Source organism: Cyanistes caeruleus, chromosome 11, assembly GCF_971803275.1.
Source record: "Cyanistes caeruleus chromosome 11, bCyaCae1.hap1.1, whole genome shotgun sequence".
Classification (NCBI taxonomy): domain Eukaryota; kingdom Metazoa; phylum Chordata; class Aves; order Passeriformes; family Paridae; genus Cyanistes; species Cyanistes caeruleus.
The window spans coordinates 1967998-1988524 of record NC_141711.1 but is presented as its reverse complement, the minus strand read 5'-3'; the positions used below and the strand labels follow the sequence as shown (position 1 = coordinate 1988524).

Sequence of the window (20527 nt, the reverse complement as noted above, 5' to 3'; positions counted from 1 at the left end):
CAGGGGAGGTTGACTCATGCTGTGTTTCACTCTTGTACCAGCGTTTATTGTCTCCTCCGTTAGCATATCAGTGACACTGAAGTTGTTTGACACCCTTGTTGCAGCAGAAAACGTTAATTAAACGTGCAGGAGCCGTTCTTGCAGCATTTTCTGTCTCTGAGCCCCTGCACCAGGCTGTGTTTCACTGCTCTCCACAAGCATTAGCTCCAGGGCTGAGTCCCCCTTGATGGATCGACCTTCCCGTGGAAACATGTTCCTGGTAATGCAATTACTGCCACTTACTTCTGTTTCCTTGACTGATGGAACTCTGAAAGACACATCTCCTTGCTGGCTCTCTCCTTCTCCCTTGCTGTCCCTGCCTCAGGTTAATTCCAAAGGCACCGCTGGCATTCTCGGGGCTGTCCCCTGCAGGGCCAACACTTGCACTTGTTCCTTGTGGGTTTCCTCCAGCTCAGAATATTCCCTGAATTACCAAATTAGACAGCACAGCCTCTTCTTTTCCACCTTTTATCAGCTCTGACCACTGCTGCTGCCCTCCTGAGCTGGCAGCTTGTTCCCTGTGCCAGCTGACTCCCGTGGCCGAGGCAGGTCAGGTCCCCAGCGGGACACAGGGCTCTCCTCTCCCAGTTTCTCCAGTTTGCCCCAGTTCCTCCCTGCAACGAGGGCCCTCCACACCCTCAGCTGTGTGTTTTGGGATGCACTCCCATTGACCTGATTGTATTTTTAATCTGGCTGCTCATAAATTTTACATTTGCAAACCCTCCGCAGGGCTAAGATTTATATCCTGAGCAAACAGCAATGCCAACAATTATTTTTTTCCTGGCAGAAGTACAGTAAACAGATTACCTTAATCAGCTAATTTAAAAAGAAATTGCCTTTTTGTTCATAAAACTGGCATCAAGGAGATGCTTATTTATTATTGATGTTTAATTCATGGTAAGTTTAGATGCTGTTTCAGCCCAATCTTCTTTTGTTGGTATTTTTGACCCCAAAGCTGCTCATCCCTGGGTTTGAACTCCTTGGGCTCTGCTTCCCTGTATTGACTCTGATGAGTCCATGCAACATCTCGAGATCCCCTTTCCCAACAAAACATTTAGCCTGAAGAACAGAAAATCTGAAATCTTGCTGCTGGTTGAGGTGATCCAAACATAAAGGAGTCCAGTGGGGCTGGGAGCAGCAGCACTGGGGAGGGCTGAGGAGCTGCACCACCACTGAGAACATTTGTTTCCCGGGGTTTTGACACAAAACATGGGATTTGTCCTTGGTTTTACAGTCAGATCCACTCTGGGAAATATCCAAGCTCCAAAGCAGCTCAGTTTGAGCCAGCACGGATGCAGGTGCTAACTCAGGATGCTCCAGAATCTCCCCTCCTCTCCTGCCCTGGCAAGCCAAGGAAAGGAGGAAAGAATCGCAGCTGAAATGTTTTCCAAAAGTGTCAGCACAGCAGCATCTGCATTAGCAGACAGACAGACTTCCCTGCCACTAATTACAGTTCTTTGCAGCGTTTTCTGAGATATTCAGCAGAACCCGTTTAATTGGCTGGGCCCCTTTTTAGATTCAATCCTTCTCAAATCCAAATCCCATCAGGAATTTGTGAGGCTACTTAATTTTGCAGTGAAAAGAGTCCCCCTTTCATCAGCAGGCCTGTGTTTTATTTTATATAAAATAAATATATTTTATTTATTATAAAAGCCACTTTCTGCCACTCTGTGAAACAGCCTCAGATGTAAATCAGATTATATTCTTCATTATGGCCAGAGGTCTAGAAAAGAAATTGAAAATCAGGCAGTTTTATGTCTGCTCAGTTTAGCTCCCAAATCAAAAATAATTTGCTGAAAATTTGAATAAAGTGAGTTTCTAGACTGATAAAAATACAAGAAAATTCCTGTGAATAGGGCAAGTGTATTATTGTATTATTACTATGTTATTATTAATTATCTTTCACATCACCCACTAGAAAACCCTGTTGTCACCTTTTCCACAGGTAAAAGTTAGTACAGGGAGGAATTTTGAATTCTTTGCTGCCTAAGGGAAGTCTTGCATCCAGAATAACTCCCTGCACAGGGCACAGCCGTGTTTCTCACCAGCTTTTCCTTTACCAAGGCATTGCTGGAACCCTGCTTACAGAGAAATCCAAGCTTTGGAGATTCAGAAAAAGTCTCATATTATTATCATTGCTGCTTGGAGAAACATCTCTCCAGCAGGAGAATCAAAAATACAAATAGGGTGAAACAGAAATGGAAATGAAATATGAAGGCTACTCAGAACAACCCCCACCTCCCTTACAGCCCTGAGCAGCTGCAGTTCAGTGTCAGGATGAAAAATAACTAAACCCATGAGGATGGGTCCCTGTGGATGTGCCTGTAACACCCACAGCCCCCAAAAACTGGGGGAAATCCTGTGATGGTGCAGAACAGCTCATGGGACAGGACAAAAATGAGAGGAGGGGACAACTGAAGTGTTTTTATCAGCTGGGTTAACTCCTTCAGCTTTTCTTCTGCTTCAGATTTTCCTCTGGTGTTTCATATTTTAGTGCCAAGCAGCACTCCCAGGCTGGGTTGGTAGGGTCAGTCTTGTAGAGTTTCCAAAGACTGAGCCAAAAGGAGATTTTTTAGGTACAACGTTCCAGCAGATTGGTTTGGTGTGGGATTTGCACACCTTTAGGTCGTACAGATTTCACACAGTCCTTAGCTGGCAGTAGAGGTCAGGAGGAAGGAAAGGAAGAGAGAGGAAAGGTAAGTTGAGGTCTGGTTTCACATCCCTGTGATCTTTGGGAAGGAAAGAGATCAGGATTTGTGCACAGGAGCTGTCCCCATTCGGGGCAGGATCACTTACCTGCACAAGCCTTACACGCTGGCTGCACTCTGCATTTCCAATTACTCATCCATTTTACCCATCTGGTTGGGGTTTTTTTCCACTTCTTACACTTGGCTTTCTGCTCTTCAGACTGTTCTGATCCTGGGCTCAGTCTCAATCTCCTTAGAATAGAGATGGTAATGGACAAGTCATTCAGCCTTTCATCTGCCATTAATGATGAATTACACAGCCTGCACCACGTCCTCAGCTGCTAGAAATTGGCTTAGGAACACTGAAATCAATACACACCAGCAGAGAATTGGATTCTGGATATGTATTAGCACCTCATTTGCTTGAGTCTTTTTGGCTGTTTTGAACTCACAGATGATTGCAGAGTCCTACAGGTTTATATCTGATATTTCTCCCTTACTTCTGGGGCTTTGTCACTCATTTCTGAGGTGATGCATCATCACCTGCCACGTCATTTCATTTTCAAATATCTTTTAGGACATGATTTCCTCTTCCTACTTTTGCCTTTTCATTCATTACAGTGAAGGACAGACTGCCCCTGGAATTTTTTTGTCTTAGAGAAGTAAGAATATATTTGGGCATATTTTCCTATTCACCTGGTTTTAACTGTCCCACTTTGTGTTGGTGAAGACTGAAAAGTGATCAAAGGTAAACAGGGATTTTTTCTCACTACTTCCATCACTTTTCTCCTGTCCCCCTGAGTACAAACTCCAGACATCTCTCATCTCCTAGGAGGGGGAGATTTTTCTTTAAAGCCATCCTTATATAAGAGTCGTGCTTGTATCTCTAAGCTTTTTCTTTCACTTTATAGATTCAGCATATGAATTTTGCTTGCAACTCAGATGAATTCTTAATCAGCTTCCGGATTTTTTCCTCCAGGATGTTTCCAAGGCCAGTACTATCTGAAGTACTCCAAGCAGGGCTAAAATATTTTCTATAATATAATTTCTCTTTGGTCAGTACCCCTGAAACAATCCAAAGGACATTTTTTTAGACAAGTCACAAGTTAAACCTTGTCATTATCTCCGAGAACATCACTTTACCAGAAAATGTTGTAGAGACGAGCTGGTTTCATCCCCTTATTTGAATTATTTTAATTATCATGCCTGAAATCTCGTGTCGTGTTACCTTGGTCTGATCCCCAGTGGGCGCCTGTCAAATTCCATTAGGTTGTGGCCACTCTCCTTTGGTGGCTCACACAGATTTGCAGCGTGAGCCAACCCCTGAGATTCCCCAGGATGAAGCCAAGAGCTTCTCTCTGCTCTGAGCTGTTGAGAGGAGAGCTTGACCTAATTAGAAAAGGCTCCCAAAGAGCAGCAGAGAACAAACTCCTGCCAAACAAACCACTCAGAGCTTTGCACTGAGATGATTTTTTGACCTCTGCTGCTCATTCTGGAGTTGTCTGCACCGTAAATGGCTTTGGGATTGGGAATGTGACCGGTTCAAGCAGCTGGAAGGGGTCAGGGTGGGGTGGGGGCTCTGGGTGCTGCCCCAAAGGGTGACACGAATTTGGGGGTGGCAGATCCCAGCACTGCACGTTCCAATCTCAGCACTCAGGGCAGGAGTTGGGATAAACAACCCACAAACCACCCCAAGAAATGCCTTTTGGAGAGAATTTCCCTTATTTAGGGGAAAATTATTTCCTTTATTTGGGGAGTCTGTTTGAGATGAGGATGAATTCTGAATTTTCTGTCCTCCTCTCCACAGGAGTTATCTTTGTTTTTCCATAGCACACACATAGGTTATAGAGCACAGCTTCCCATTCATGGCTTTTCTGGACTTGCAGATTCCAGTTGTTTTGTCTGGGTTGATTTTTTTTTTCTTTTTTTTAGCTTTGTTTTCATGTGGGAAATCTGTAAAACAGCGCAGCAAAAATAAAAAAGGCAAATGGATGTGTGTGGGTTTTATAGAGCTCCTTTCATGAGATCATAAAATTCCCTTCAAAATGATGAGTTAGATGCTGTTAGAATAGTAAATATGTAAATTCATGTGTAATTTGCAAATGTCCTTGAGCCACTGAACCCGTAGCAATTGCTCGGCTCGATGGAATTGTTCGAGTTCTTACTCCAGATGACAGAACTGACTTTCATCTTGCTGCATTTAAAGGCTTTCCCTTTCCTGTCTCTTTAGATACAGACAATAAACAAGCTTAAAATATTACAGGGGCAGGAGGGGCAGCCAGAGAAATAAACACCACTCACTTCTCCTTTTTCTGCTGCAGCGCCAGGATGCTCAGTTCTCCTCTTTTTCTGGAAATCCCTTGGGGATGAGGTGCTGTGGAAAAGTCTCCACTTCATCTCAGTTTTGCAGGCACGTTCAGGGTGCCAGGGGTGGGCTCAAACACATCCTGAGCTCTCTGAATTTGTGTTTCCAGCACCCCATCATCACAGACATACCCCTAGCTTGGGTACAATCATACCAATTTGCCATTTGGATGGGATATTTGAACATTTATCCTTTCAAGTCCATCTCTGGCCCCCTGTTCCTGTCCAAAGGAGATGTGTAAAGTTCTTGCCTGGCTTTGAGGAATCTTAATTTTATCTGATTACATGGGGAAAAGTATTAATCAGGTTCTTGGAGACCTCTGCTGGTAACACATCCTGCTAAGTCAGATGCTCTTATGTCAAAATAGGGCAAATTCCCATTTAAAAAAATCAGAGTTCTATTGTTTAATGGGACTTTCTGAAAAGTAATATAATATATGAATATACTATTAATAATAAGATCTTAAATAGATAGTATTGTATATTGTAGATATATCTGCACAAAAGGTAACTCTAAAGAAAGTCTGAGGTTTTGTGTGATCTTCAAAACCAATTTTAGTGGAATTTAGTGGAATCTGGCTAAACTTAAACTCTGTTTAAATTTTAAAAAAAAAGGCAACAAAGTGATAAAATTAAGGGAATAAAAAGCAGTTCTGTTCATTGAAGGCCTGCAGGGACATTTAGGGCAGACAAAGCCCCCCAGGGGCTGCACCCAAAAATGGTCACAGGTTTCACACTTTTATAAGTTTGGACCATTTGAATTTTGGGGGCTGATTTTCCAATTCCAGCTGCAGGGAATGAAGTCATTTAGCCCAAGTTTGCTGCCCCCAAGTCCCTTTTGTTTCCATCTCTGGGGCCTGAGGCAGTGAGGTGTCCTTGATTGCCAGGCCTGGAGAGGAATTGCTGTGTCTGCCCAAAGTGGGGAAGCAGCAGCTGGCACTGGGTGTGGAGTTTGGAGTTCTGCACTAAACAACTGCAGGGTTACACAGAGATGGGAAACAGAAAAGCTGAAATCCTGACGTTATCAATCCCGGTTTTAAACGTTCTGCTGAGGGAAGAAGAGGCCGTGTGGCAGCCCAGAGCTGCTGCTGCAGGCTCCAGGCTTCCCTCCCTCTTTCCGTGCAGCCCAGCCCAGCTGGACCCAGCGCATCAGCGACGTGCACGCGGCCATCGAGGAGCGCGTGTCCTGGGAGTGCCGCGCCAGCGGCCGCCCCAAGCCCTCCTACCGCTGGCTCAAGGATGGGGAGCCCCTGCTGCCACAGGTAGGCACTGCTGGAACCCCCTGGGCGTGGGCTCTGTGGGTGCTGGGATGCTCTGCCAGCTCTCTGATCTCTGGGTGTTTTGTTTATTTTGGGATGGGGAGGATGGAGGTGCTCCGAAATCATGGAATGCAGAATGGTTTGGGTTGGAAGGGACTTTCAAAGTCATCTTGTTCCACCCCCTGCCACTTTCCAGTGTCCCAGGCTGCTCCAAGCCCCATCCAGCCTGGCCTTGGACGTTCCCAGGGATCCAGGGGCAGCCACAGATGCTCTGGGCACCTGTGCAAGGGTCTCCCCATCCTCACAGAAAATCCCGTTCCTTCCTGTGCCTGGTGGCACCTCCCTACAGCTCCAGGAGCTGCTGGCAGGGACAAGCAGGACACACAACAGCTCAGAGCTCCTCCCCAAAATGAAGGATCCATGATGCAAACCTAAGGCTGGAAAGAAGAAGAAGGAATGGCTGAATGGTGTTTTGGAATCTGTCACCAGAGAACGATCACCCCAAAACAATTATTTTAATTTGTGATGTTTAGGTGAACTCCAGGTGACAATGAAACCTCAGGGTTTCCTGCTAGTGTTTAATGGTGTTCCCACTCCTCCTGCTGAGCTGTGTCCCTGTGCAGGAGCTGTGGAATTACACCCAGCCTGTCCTGGAGGGTCATCACGCAGTCCTGACCCCACCCTGGCACCACAAACTCAGCCAAGTCACCAAAGCTTTGCTTGCACTGTAGCCAGCCCTTTTCCCCCTTCACTTACTGTGAAAGGACATGGCAGCCCAAATTTGATCAGACCCTGACTAAAATTGCACAAACATTAAATTTCTGCCCTAAGGCCAAGTAGAAAACCAATAGCTCTTTATTTTAGATTTTTTTTTTATTATTTTTTTTTTATTTTTTAATGTCAAACTCCTGGGGAGGGAGGGAACACTTTGCTGTACTTATTAGAATTGATAACTCGAGCTCCATATCCTCAGGCTGACAAATGATAGCCTGGTCTTTCACTCCACACACTAATTCTGGTTGCTTCACGCTGGTCACTGGCAGATGGTCTTGTTCTTAAATCATGTCAGTGGCTGATATGAAGTAAAGGATCATTAAATTATTAGCATTTACATTGTTTTCAGTAAACTGCAGAAGATTTTAAGCGTTTCTGTCGGTGCTGGCTGAGATGGCAGCCACTCTTACCAGCCTGCATTGCTGTATACACCCAAAATGGGCTCAAGCTGTGCCAGGGGAGGGCCAGGCTGGACACCAGGAGGAATTTCTCCATGGAAAGGGTGAATTTCTCCACTGCCCAGGGAGGTGTGGAGTCCCCATCCCTGGAGGTGCCCAAGAAACACCTGTGTGTGCCATTGTTCAGGTGCTGTGGTGGTGTTTGGTCACAGGTAGGACACAGTAATCCTGGAGGTCTTTCCCAACCCTATTGACTCTGTGATTCCATGGAAATGCCATTATTTTAAATGTTTCTGAGGATAGGGCTGGCTGTGATGTGCCACTGTGGAACAGAAGTGCATTTCTTGCTCCAAGCTTATCTCCTTGAAAGGGATATTAATCTAAATGCTTTGGGTATTAAATCAATGAGGGGTCAAGGGAAAGTCCTCCAATTTAAATTGCATTTACCAACTCCTGTATTGGTTTTACCATTTAGTCTCCAGCCTGACATAAATTTGGCTGGCAGACAAATAAATCGGGGCATGCAAATTCCTCCCGTTACTTCCTTCCGTCCGCCTCCCTACAAAACACAGCTGGACAGCTCTGGGTGTTTGCTCTGAGGAGGCCTCTCCTTGTTGATTTGGAGTTGTTTTTGCTGCTCCCCCAGGGCAGGGTTGTGCTGGAGCAGGGCTCTCTGACCATTCCCAACGTGAGCCTGTCGGACGCGGGGATGTACCAGTGCGTGGCGGAGAACAGGCACGGCGTCATCTTCGCCAGCGCTGAGCTCAGCGTCATCGGTGAGTTCCCCGAGCACTGCAAACCTCCCAAACCCTGCCCAAGCTGCAGAACCTGAAGCAGAAGGGGATCTTTGGCAATTTGTTTATAAGGAAGGCGTGAAATGGAAGCTCGAGGCAGTGGAGAGCAGAGAACAGATGTTTTTTGCTTCGTCCCGTATTCCCATTTTCCTCCAGGAGCTGCCAGGTGCATCCACTCTCCTGCTGGTTAAAGCCTGTTAATGGAGAAACCTGAACACTGCCACTCAGAGCACCCAGGACCATAAAAGCCATAAAAATAAACATAAATGGGCCATAAATCTCTGGCTGCAGAGGTTACTGTGCTCAGGACATGCTGACAAACCTCCCCTCTGAAGAGACCTTTCTAACAGCAACCAAAATGCTCCCATCCCAAAAAAAATCATCTTCTAGCCCACAGTTCTGTGCACAGCTGCTCTGCTCCTCCCAGATAAAATCAGGAGAAGCTCATGTGAAACCAAGTGGGGAAATACCTGAGGGGAGGGAGCAGAAGTCACAGAGCCAGGATCATCTCAGGGGTGCCAGTGCTGGGGACAGGAGGCAATGGCCACAAACTGAACCCTGGAAATGCCACTTAATATAACAAAAACTTTATTTTGAGGTTGGTTGGATGCTAAAACAAACTGTCCAGAGATTTTGTGGCATCCCTGTCCTTGGAGATGCTCAACACCCAACCAGCCACAGCCTGGGCAGCCTCCTGTAGCTGCTCCTGCTTGAGCAGGGGTGGGGTGGGACATGCCAGAGATCCCTGCCAGGCTCAACTCAATCCCAAAACATCTTCTTGTACGAGTGGCAGCCCTGCTCAGCGTGGGGATGTTGTTTCTAAGGGTTAAACACAATTCCTCGTTACAAAATAATATTTTAGTTGCTCTCAAACCAAATGTTCAGTAGCGGCATTCCCTGATTTATCCTGAAGAACAAGGCATGAGGGTTTTTCCAGCTATGGGATTTTCAATTATTGGTCATTTTTTATCATCAGTGATAGATGCCTGCATAGGAAAAAAATTCATTTGAAGGATTGTCTGTGTTGCTGCTGGAGAAAGGTACGATAATGCTCAATAAATTAGACTTCACAATGCTGAGATTTATTGGGCATGAAAGAAATCGAAATAAACCCACTGATGCTTTTCTTGTCTATTTAAAACCTGGTAAAAATGGAGCTTTGGGAAGAAGGGAGATGTTTTCAGAGGAGAGAGGTTTCATCCTTGTTGGTGGGGACTGCCAGGGTGTCCCTGTGCCCAGCAGCTCCTCGTGGCCACAGAAAAAGCAGATTTTGGAGAGTCTGGTCTGAGAAACCTGTCAGGGAATATTTATTTGGCCAACTTCTCACTTGGGTTCTGCAGCTCTGTTTTTGTCTGTCACAGGAAAAGCACCCAAATGGAGTCCTGCAGATAAATTCCTGTGATCTCCTGCATCTGTGATTTAACCTGGCACACTTTGAAAGGAAAGCAGCAGGTTTTGCCTTCTCACCGGAGTTTCAAAGCAGGGCAACATTCTGAGCCCTCCCTGGGAAATTTTAGCTTTTAACTAGATCTGAGTGCTAAAATGGTTATTTTAAAAGGTCCTGAAGTTAAGCACTTGCTACTAGTGGTGTTTAATCATCTCAAGTGAGATTTACAGCAAAATTAAGTGAAAGAGAGAAATGGAAAATTACGGACCAAGCTTTTCTCACAGTGATTCTTCTCAATTATTGTTGCCAATTATCTTGCCTGGAGTCTTAAATAAAAGCAGAATCCAGTGGTGCTGGACATTGTGTTTTAGATACAGTCTTGTCTTACAGAATTTTCAGGCTAAATGTTTAAAAAACAAATTGAAAAAATGAAATGTGGGCCTAAAGTGGGAAAAAAAGGTCATCAAAATCCTCACTTGACAAACAAAAGGTGAATAAATTGAATTCATTACTCCTGAAGTGGCACAGGGAAGTTGTGGCAGTGCTGAGAAATGAGCCCAGAGTTTCTAAATGTCAAATGATGACGTTTTGAACGTCACAGAATAAAACCCACAGAGAGCAAATGCAGCAAATGACTCACAAAAAACCAGTCTAAACTGTTTATTACCTAGGTGGGAGTAAAAGGATTATTCAGAAAGTCTCTTTTGCTTATAAATTTGGGACAATCATCTGAGAAAGTCATTTCAGAGGTGATAATTTATTAATAATGATATAAATAATGGTGTTTTTGGTTCTGAGTGCATTGGTGGGAAGTGTCCTCAGGATGTCTCCTTTAATTCTGGAGTATTTTACAAAGCCAGTGCTGGCTTAAAAGATTTTTTTATAGTGTTTAAGATCTTTGTATATTAATTAAATATATTATAATATTATATATTATTATATATATAGTTAAATATATTAATATTTTATATAGTGTTTAATACCTGTGTTTCTGAGTGCCAAAAATCATTCTCACCCTGTGATTAGACGTGGAAACAAAACAGCTCAGAGATCAGTGAACTCTGATTTGGGAACTTGGAGCACTATTGGATCATAAAGCCCATCCCTTTTCAGTGTGGGATTGTGCTCCCTTCAAAAATGTCTTTTTGCCCCATCCAGACTCCCACATAGTTCATGAAGTCCAAGCATTTAGGAATTGTCAGTGAGAAACAGCCCTGGAATCTGGTAATGTTCAAATGAGTCTGACTTTGTTTTTCTTTTGGGAATTCTGATGGGGTTTGTGTCGGTTTTGCTTTCAGCCATCGGTCCAGACTTTTCCAAAACTCTCCTGAAGAAGTTAACTCTTGTTAAAGTGGGTGGTGAAGTCATCATTGAGTGCAAGCCCAAAGCCTCCCCCAGACCTACTTATTCTTGGAAGAAAGGAAAAGACATCCTGAGAGAAAATGAGAGGTAATGTCTTAAAGGAACCATTTCTTTCATTAACTAACCCAGGGACTTCCAGCAATCAAAGCTAAATTTGTCATTAATAGCTTTGCAAAATTGACTTGCAAATACATGAGGAAACAGCCTGTGTTCAGTCCCAAGGAGCTGGGGGTGAGATTCCTATTCCCATGGTGCCCATCCCATCTCTGTCTGCTATTTTAAAGCATCCCTGCCAAGAACCTGATAAAGATGCACTCCAAAAAAAACAAATATTTTGCCTCTGCAGTGTCCCAAATACCCATTGTTTAAAAAAAATTAATAAATTCCCAGGAGATAAAAGCCTCCACTGCAAATTGCACAGCTCTGGTACATTACCCAGTGTCCTGCAAACAGGAATTATTTGGGGGCAATAATTAATTCAACAGTTCTAATGCCTGACTTGAAGGTGGCTTTCCCAGACTGACCAAATAATTATTTTTCTTTTTTCTTTTTTTTTTTTTTTAATTCAAAAGCCAGCTTTTCAAATCCTCCTCTGTGGTGATGATTTATTTTTGGCTATGTAGAGATGAGGTTGTGTCACCTGCCCAGCACCTGAGAGCAGGACATGTAAAACTGTCCTTGACGCTCCTCCAAAACATGATGTGGCAGTAGGGTTGATGGGGAGAATCCTGTCCTATTAGTAAAGCCAGAAATTGTAGGAAATTGTTATATTTAAAAGTTTTAACCTGTTAGAGCTGTTCTTTTATCTTGGAAAGTCTAATCTTGCTCCACCCAGCCTGTAAAGTCCATTGAAATAGAGACTGTGGTGCTGTGTCTGAGAGTGCAGAAAGCCCCAGTTTATTTCGAGGCAGGAGATTAAAATATTGAACACCCTGTTTCTGGCATGTTAGCTCCTTTCCCTGATCCTTACAGAGCTGTTTTCTGTGGGCTGCTTGCTTCACCCCTTGGGATGAAAGGAGTTGCTGATGGATGACACAGAGCTTCCTTTAGCAGGCAGGGCACAGAGCTGCTGAGGTCAAAGTTGTCATAGATCAAGCTGTATTGATTTTTAAAACAGAAATAAGCTGTTCTCCTGGTGAGGGAGGTGCCAAGGGCTGGAGGGTTTGGTGCTGGAGGGTTTGGAGTGTCAGCCCCACCGGTCCCGTCAGTGTCCATGGTCTGTGGCTGGATGTGCTGCCTGCTCTGAGGCTGTTCCCCTCGGCACAGCGCAGTTCCTGCTCCTCACTTTAGTCTGGGAGTGGGGCTGCCCAGCAGGGTTGTGGCAGTGGTGGGAGGAGGGTGCTGGGCACAGCCTGGGCTCGGGGTGAACCCGGCCAGGAGCGCTGCGGGCTCCCGTGGCAGCGCCGAGCTCGCTCCTCCTGCTCCTGCTGAGCCACAGCCAGGAGCTTCCCGCCTGGCACCCAGCCCTGGATGGCAAACCAGACGTGAAATGTGCCCAAGCAGGTGTGAAATCTTGAGCTCCTCCAGCCCAGGGGTTTTCCAGGCAGAGGGATCCTCCAGCAGGGATCACCTGGCAAAGGAACGCGCGGCGCTGCCTTGGCGCGGGGGCTCAACACACACTGGGTTGTGTCTCCTGTGGGGATGAGGGTGTGGAATCCTCACCCCTGCCTTCATTCACCAGCCCAGCCCTGCAGCCTGGACCTGGAGACCGTGTGAAATGTCATCTCCTCCCTGCTGTCCCAGGGGACAGCAGCAGTGCCTGGAGCCCAGCTCCAGTATTTCCCTACACCCCCCGTTGTATTGTACATGGACTTCAAACAAGAACTTTCTTGGCTGCCGGACAAAAAAATCTGTTGAAATCTAGGAAGAAAGATGCCAGGAAAAGCTGCTGCTGCAATCTCTTCACCTAGGACAGGAAACAGAACCTTTAGACAGGCATGGGAGAAGAAACTCCAGTGAAATCTCTGTTTAAAGTGATGATGAAGGGTCCTGCCCAGAGAGGCACCTGAACATCTGGATCCTTCTCCAGCCTGCAGGTTGATCACGTGGAGGTTAATCAATACAGATGATCCTTCCAGTTCCAGGGTTCCTGCATCAGTGCTTGCCTCGAATGCTGATGCCCAGCCTGATGGCTGCCCTGGCAATCACCTCAGAGTCTCTCCTGGGGCTTTTGTGGCTTTTCAGCTGCTGTGTGGTGTTAAATTCCTTGCTGCAGAACACTGTGCCTGGTTTTTGCTGCTGAGACTCTGCTGTCCAGGAGGCAGAACAAAGTGTGTTCTTCAGTGTTTGCCCAGAGAGCAGAGAATACCATGGTGGAAAAAAAAAAAAGCTTTATCGGTTTAGGTTTCATATTCTTCTCTGGAGGCTGAGGTAGTGTGTACTGCACCTCTAATGAATCACATGGCCTGAGGGCATCTCTTACTGGTGGTTGAGAACTGTGCAATTGTGTTATTAGGAATTCTGCCCTGGGGTACAATTATATTATTGCAGTCATTAAAGGCACTTCATCTCCATAATAATGGAAATCCTGCCTCGGAGGCCTAACTGAGTCAAAATGATGTTGGGGGCCCGACTCCAGAAGGTAAATTTGATATAGGAACAGCTCTAGCACAGATATAGATGTGTTGCAAATGCTGTTTGGAAACAAAGACTATTTCTGTGTGAGGGAAATTTTCCATCCTTGATCTTGCCTTTGCATTCCGGTGCAAAGTGAGTGTGGGAAAGGGCTTTAGTGCTGGTGGTGCTGCTCCTCACTGGGCCACTGGGAGAACAGGAGAGGTGAGACTAAAATGGGATTAAAATGCACTTTTCCCAGGAGAGCCTCGCTCAGGACCAGGGCAATGGCCCCTGAGTTTTCTGTAGCCCACCAAAGAACAAGGCTGGTGTCCCAACAAAGCCCCGTGGGAGAGCTGTGGGAGCAGGGGGGTTTGATCCTGGGACCTGTGGTGACAAACTGGGGCTTTTGTCCCTCCACTGCACAGAGTGAACTGGCTTTGAATAACTTGGCACCAGAGGCTGCTCAGTCAGAGCATCTTAAGGAAATTTCTCATGGAACTGGTTGGGGGATGTATTTTACTGTTGGTATGGAGTGATTTTGCTGGAGCAGTCTGGACATCATCCTGAATTACTGTAGGGGGACCTGCCTGAGCAGGGAGGTTGTCTGTGATGACCTCCAGTGATCCTTCCCAACCTGAACCATTCTGGAGCAGTTTTGGAAGGAGCTGTTCAGCCCTGCAGGGTCTGCATCGCTTCCCCTGCAAGTCTTCCCTCTTTTCTCAGGTACTGTTTTGAACCTAGGTAAAGGGGTTTCCATTTCTCAGGCCATAATGGCAATAATTCCATTTATTTATTCCTCCCAGAGTGAGACACGGGGACATTTCCCAGAGGTGAAGCTGTAGTGTTGTGTGGTTCAAGAGCAGATTCACGTTTCCTTTGCTCTTCCACAGCTTCCCACTTTTCCCCTTCTCCTTGGCTCCCCAAGAGCATAAAGAGTGCAGGAAAAACAAGACAACTTTTATTTAAAATATGTACACAACAATCTTAATTCCTAGTATTCTTCTAGAGCTATTGGAAGTCATATTTACCCTGCCACCAGACACGTACTCAGGCTGGGACAGAAAAATAATTGTACTTTTAAGCCCCAAAATAAATTGCACTTCCCTCATACTTCATCACATAAAGCCCCTACATCATTAGAGCTGTTTCTTTCCCATGAATGTACAGTGCCTGCATTGTTTATACAGTTTAATTGTAAGGAAAGAAATGCATAAAAAAACAAATGATGGTCTGTGCTGGTAGCAAAGAATATGAAAGTGTCCAATTAAACAACCATTCCCTATGACTGGTGTAATAGCAACATCTGTTATCTTAATTAAACAAGTTTCTGTATAAAGGGACCCTCTTGGTGCACTTTGTTAGAGCAGGAGCTGACCCAGATAGTCCAGGCAGGCTCACGATCCTTGTGGAAATTCTCCAGTTGGTGCCATTATCTCGCAGTCCTGACAAGCTCTGTGATGTGTGAGCTTGCACACACACAGCCACAGCACTTACAGCAGGAGCTTCGTTATTTTCTCTAGCTGAAAAGCAGCGAGAGCACAGAAAGCAGCACGTGGTGGCATTTTCCCAGCGAGTTCAGCCACAGAACGTTTGGAAGTGTAAGGAGTGCCCTGCTAACCCAGTCCTTGTCAAACAGCACTGAGGAGACAGAACTGCACTTCCAGACAGTGATTTGTTACCCACACTGGCTTGTCTGCTCCAAGATTTCAGTCATTTGGGTCCAGATTTTCCCAGGTGTTTCACCTTTCTCTCCACCATGGCCTGGAGTCAGGGCAGCCCAGGAGGGTAATTCAGTTTGCAAAGTCGTGAATCCCAAAATGGTTTGGTTTGGAGGAGACCTTAAAACTCATCCTGGTGTGGATGCCATGGGCAGGGACACCTTTCAGCATGCCAGGCTGCTCCAAGCCCCATCCAGCCTGGCCTTGGACATTTCCAGGGATGTGGCAGCCAGAACTGGTGTCCTGAAAAGGAGGTGAGGGCTTGAGACTGGGAGGGAGCAGCGGGAATGTGACAGAGGCTGTTCACCCTTCCCTCAGTGAAAACCCAGCCAGAGCTCCCTGAAATCCCTCAGAAGGAAGGATGTAATGGTAAAACTGCTCACCAGGCAGCTGGAGCTGGAAAGCCTCTTGGATATGTTAATACACAGCTGTGCCTCCAGGCTTCTTCACTTGGGAATGTCAATTTGTTTGTAAGGAAGAACATCATCCATCGGAGAGGGGCTGAGATCCTGCCCTGGGGACACCGAGCTGCTCCCCCCTGTCCTGGCACCGAGCACTGGGCATCACCAGGTGGAGCTGGAGAAGCTGAATCCCTTCTCCAGAGCTGGAGAGATTCTGGCCAAGGAAAAGCAGAAAGCTCTCACCTGATTTTTGTTGCTGTTCTCTGAACTTCAAAGCTGTCCAGTGAGTCTTGTTACCCTGGGAGAGTTTAGTCATGGTTTTCTCAAGAGTTCACATCCTCAGGACCTCCTCACAAAGGTTGTCCAGTTATGGACCCCCTCATTTAGATATTATTTTATAACAGGAATTTTAATGTATCCATGTTGATGCTACATCGTTTTGAGGAGGAAAAATGGTAAAACTGTACAAGAAAAGCTTCTCTCCCATTCTTCCAGCATGTCTTGACTACAAAAAGTTGTACAAATTCCAGTTTTATATTTGTTGCCTCAAACTTCCTAATTAGTGCTTAATTACTTTAAACAGCCAGAAAGAAAATGGCAAGAGGACAGACAGCACATCTTTCCCAGGCTGGTGCCAGGGTACAAACCATGGTGATATTTTTATCCTGATTACTTGAGAGACAAATTGCCAGCAGTGTCTTTTGGACACACAGCCTAGTGACACTTCAGCAGAAAAGAAAACCTCAAAGGATGCTTCCCATCATTGCTTCGCATTAATTGTGTTGACTCTTTGTATTTTTTCTTACATAAAGCACCTGTGCAATTTCTTGAAAGCAGACAGGTAACCAAACCATCAATAACTTGTCGGGTTTTCATTGCATCCTGCCCAGGCAAAATGAAAAATGACACCCTGCAAATGGCTTTCTGAAGTTTGAATTGACAGCGCAGCATTCATCTCACTTTGCAAAGACCGTGGCACGAGATGGCTCTACTTCATTGCAACATCTGAAACAACTGACTTGGCCACTTATTTTAACCAATTTTCTGCAGAAAGAGAATAAAATGAACCAGGAAGCCTCTGGATTTGGTGGTCAGAAGCCTTGGAAAGCTGTTGTCCTTGATGGCCTCCTGTTCATGCGGCAAACAGAAGTTGGTTTTAGCTCTGTGCTGTTCTGGAAGACCAAGGCTGGGCTGGATTGGGATTTGGAGCAACCTGCTCTATGGGAGGTGTTCCTGCCCGTGGCAGGGGTGGGACTGGATGAGCTTTAGGGTCCCTCCCAACCCAAACCATCCTGTGAGTCTGTGATCATGTTTTAGCCCCAGAAGGGCTGTCCAGCCCAGGGCAGTGCTGGAGTCCATCCCTGGAGGATGAAAAAGATGGACAGGGGTCAGTGGTGGCCTTGGCAGTGCTGGGTTAACAGCTGTATTCAATGTTCTTGGAGGGCTTTACCTAAAAATGATTTTATGACTCTACAAATGTTTCCAGCTAAAGGTTACCTGAGGGGGATTAGAGATTTGTGTAGAATCCAGGTTTGGTGCTGGTTCATTTTGTATGCATCAATAATTAGGCTGATCCCTAAAATTTCCATTTCTTCCATCTTCTCCTGTGGAAGCAGGAAATGATTTCCCATTTCCAGCCCCCAACTGTTGCCGAATGCTCTGACAAGTGCAGTCCCAGCCTCTGCCAAGTTTCAGCTGGCACTCCTGGAATGAACCTCTCCCTCATGCCGTGACACAGCCTCCTGGAACATCAGCAATCTGTTCCTGTTTCCCCAGCAGATTATTTGCAGTGTTGTAGTGCTCAGTGAAACACGTGTAGGACATCCCTGCTGCCTGTGCTGCTGCTGGACCCGGCTCAGAACCGTGCTGGGACCAAACCCACAGGGCTGCTGTGCCCCCAGTGCTCAACACAAGTCAAAAGGCTTTTCCCTTGGTGCTTGGGTGTTGATTTTAAGAGCAGAGCTCTGCTTGCAGAGGTGGAGGGGGTGAAGGATCCAGAGCTCTGTTCCAGAGGCATCCGACCTCCGGAGCACAGCGAGATGTATCCTGTTAAAAGCAGGGTGAAGATCTCCTTAAGAGGAATGTGTCACAGGGGGTCAAGAGAAATCATCAGGCTTTCACTTCAGTGCTTGAATATTGATTTTAAAAGCAGAGCTCTGCTTGAAGAGGTGGAGAGGGGGAAGGATCCAGAGCTCTGTACCAGAGTGTCCCAGAGGCATCCGATCTCCAGAGCACAGCCAGACATGTCCCGTGCTGACATCCTTAAAAGAAGGATGAAGATCTCCTTCAGAGAAATCATCAGGCTTTCACCTCAGTGCTTGAATATTGATTTTAAAAGCAGAGCTCTGCTTGCAGAGGTGGAGAGGGGGAAGGATCCAGAGCTCTGTCCCAGAGGCATCCGACCTCCGGAGCGCAGCCAGGCGTGTCCCATGCTGACATCCCTAAAAGAAATGTGTCACTTGCTGCTGTTCCTGCCAGAGGTCTCTCATGGTTTTATGATTATTAAATTCATCTCCAGGTGCCAAACACAGAGCTACAAATTGTTCCTCCCTCTGTGTAAAGCTGCTCCAGGATGGGGTTTGCTCCGAGGCGAGCACACCCTGCAGCCACTGCTTCCCAGAGAAACACCTGCCATCAGCTCCTGGATGCAGATTGCAATTGGTGTGTGACTTCCTGCTTGTCCTCCAGCTGAAGAAAAGCATGATAACGATTTTAGTACATCTGTAGCATTTTGAAGGAAAAAAATTATTATCAAACATTTATTCCCTCGGGTGTTTTCATGGCAAAGAGCAAGCAGGTAATGATTTTATAGTTAGGGCCATACTTTGAGATGCACTTTTAGAATCCAAGGAAATCATTACATGTCTAAAGGGGAAGAAGGATTCCTAATGAACATTTCAGACCTGGTGATGTTTTTGATGGCTATTCAAACATCATTTTGAAGTGATGTAAATGTGTCCTTGCATCTCACAAACCCGTTAATGTCCATTACGAGCTCAGTGAGTCATTTCTCTTTGTACTTTGGGCATTTTCTGTTGGAACCAGAGGAAAAGATGTGTTATCTTTGAAAGAGTGTGCCTTTGGGCTTGAATTCGGGTGGTATCAGCTGGAACAAATAAGCTGAGGATGCATTTGCTGCCTCTGCTGTGATCTCACGAGCGCTCCCAGAAATGCTTTGTGTCAGCAGCTGATGCACTGAGAATCTTGCATGGATTTTTTTTCCTCGTAAGAGAATAATTTTTTACGAGCTCCAGCGGAGTTCCCTTTGCTTGTTCTGTCCTACAAACCTCCACAGTGTTTGCTGTAGGTGGCTGGCTTGTCCTTTCCAGGAAGGAGTTGGTGTAGGCGGCTGGATGCTGTGCTCCAAACACGATTCCTTGGATTTCCAGTGTCCCTCTCCATGGACTAGAAGTCATTTGATTTCCATGCCTTGGGCTGTAGCCAGTGCCCTGGAAGAATGAGCACAGCAAATATTTCACTGAACATTAGATAGAGTGAAAGCAGTGGCTTTGCAGCACCTGCTGCTGCCTAGATGGGATTTTCCTCGCTTGTGAGCTCGGGAGGATGTGTGGAGAGCTGGGTCTCTGCTGGCTAATTGTGCAGAGAGGGAAGGTTCAGCCTTTCACGAGGTGCTTTTGGTGTGCTTTGCCCCTCCACTGCCACCAGCAAGAGCTGGTCCAGGTCCTGAGGGTTTTGTTTGGAGTGTGGAGCGTGCCCGTCCCTCGTGGTGCCACCACACATGGCAAACATCACACACAGCAAACAGCCAGCCCTGTAAAATAAACTGCCAGCCAGAGGGGCTGTGTCAAAAGGGCCATTTCCCATGGGGGGTGATCTTCATTTCCCACCAAAATCAATGGAAAATTGGCTTTTTGCACCTTCAGCCCCTTCTAGACGTGCAGGATCTTCCTGTATCAAATTGTCACTGCCCCTCGTCTCAGGAGTGAAAGCTGTTGTGAAAACAAAGCTTTCCTTTGCTTCACTCAAATCTGCTTGCTCAAATATTTATTTTGATGGCATGGGCTTTCTGACTGTATTTATTTTAATTTTGTGTGTAGTTAAAAAAAAAGAGTGGTTGGGGAGAGAAGGCAGAAAGGTTTCTATTATTTGAAATTCTCCACAGCCCCCTCTCTCCCTTCAGGGTCCCTCGAAATTCTTGTGTTTGATTTTCATTTGTTTCCTCCCGTTATCAGCATCCCTTAGGAAAGATATTTTCCAGAGAACTGTTCTTAGATAACCTAGGGATATTTTTTGTATTTGAATTATAACTCCAGGCATCTCTGAACAATCTACATGAAGGCTCTAATATCTGTAAATGCTCCTTTCCTTCCCTCCTGCCTCCCTGCTCCATCAGGATGAGGTTCTGTCACTTCCAGACTTGTCTTAAAAATGTACAGACCAAAGGGAAGAGGATGACAAACCACAGCTTTTGTGTTTATAGATATTAATAATGGCTGGATGCAGCATTACTGCTCTGGACTGCTCCGTCACTGCAGATAAACAATGGGTGCAAAAAGAAAATTGTGGGAAAACTTAGGATGCCAGATCCATGACTGGTTTAAGCTGATGCTGCATCAGTGGTGCTGTGCTGTTTGATGTTTCCAAAGGGACCACTACCATAATATCAAAAATAGCTATCTGAGCAAAATATGTTCTATTTTTCTTTCTCTTTAGAACATTATTTACAGATTTTTATGATAAGTCAGTACTAAAAGAGGGAGGGTGACTTTTTCCATGGGCAGACAGTGCCAGGACGAGGGGAAATGTCCTTCCCCTGCTGGGAAGTGG

The 20527-nt window shown here is 45.8% G+C and overlaps 1 protein-coding gene across 8 annotated transcripts in view; it reads left to right on the top strand.

Moving 5' to 3' along the window:
- The window catches only part of LOC111934941 (contactin-4), a 263405-nt gene that overhangs the window by 205480 nt on the left and 37398 nt on the right, over window positions 1–20527 (top strand). For all 8 annotated transcript variants that reach the window (XM_086846907.1, XM_086846912.1, XM_086846910.1 and 5 more), the window contains 3 exons: window positions 6216–6352; window positions 8168–8297; window positions 11001–11151. In XM_086846907.1, coding sequence (XP_086703033.1) covers window positions 6216–6352; window positions 8168–8297; window positions 11001–11151 — 418 coding nt within the window. The remainder of the gene's footprint in view (window positions 1–6215; window positions 6353–8167; window positions 8298–11000; window positions 11152–20527) is intronic.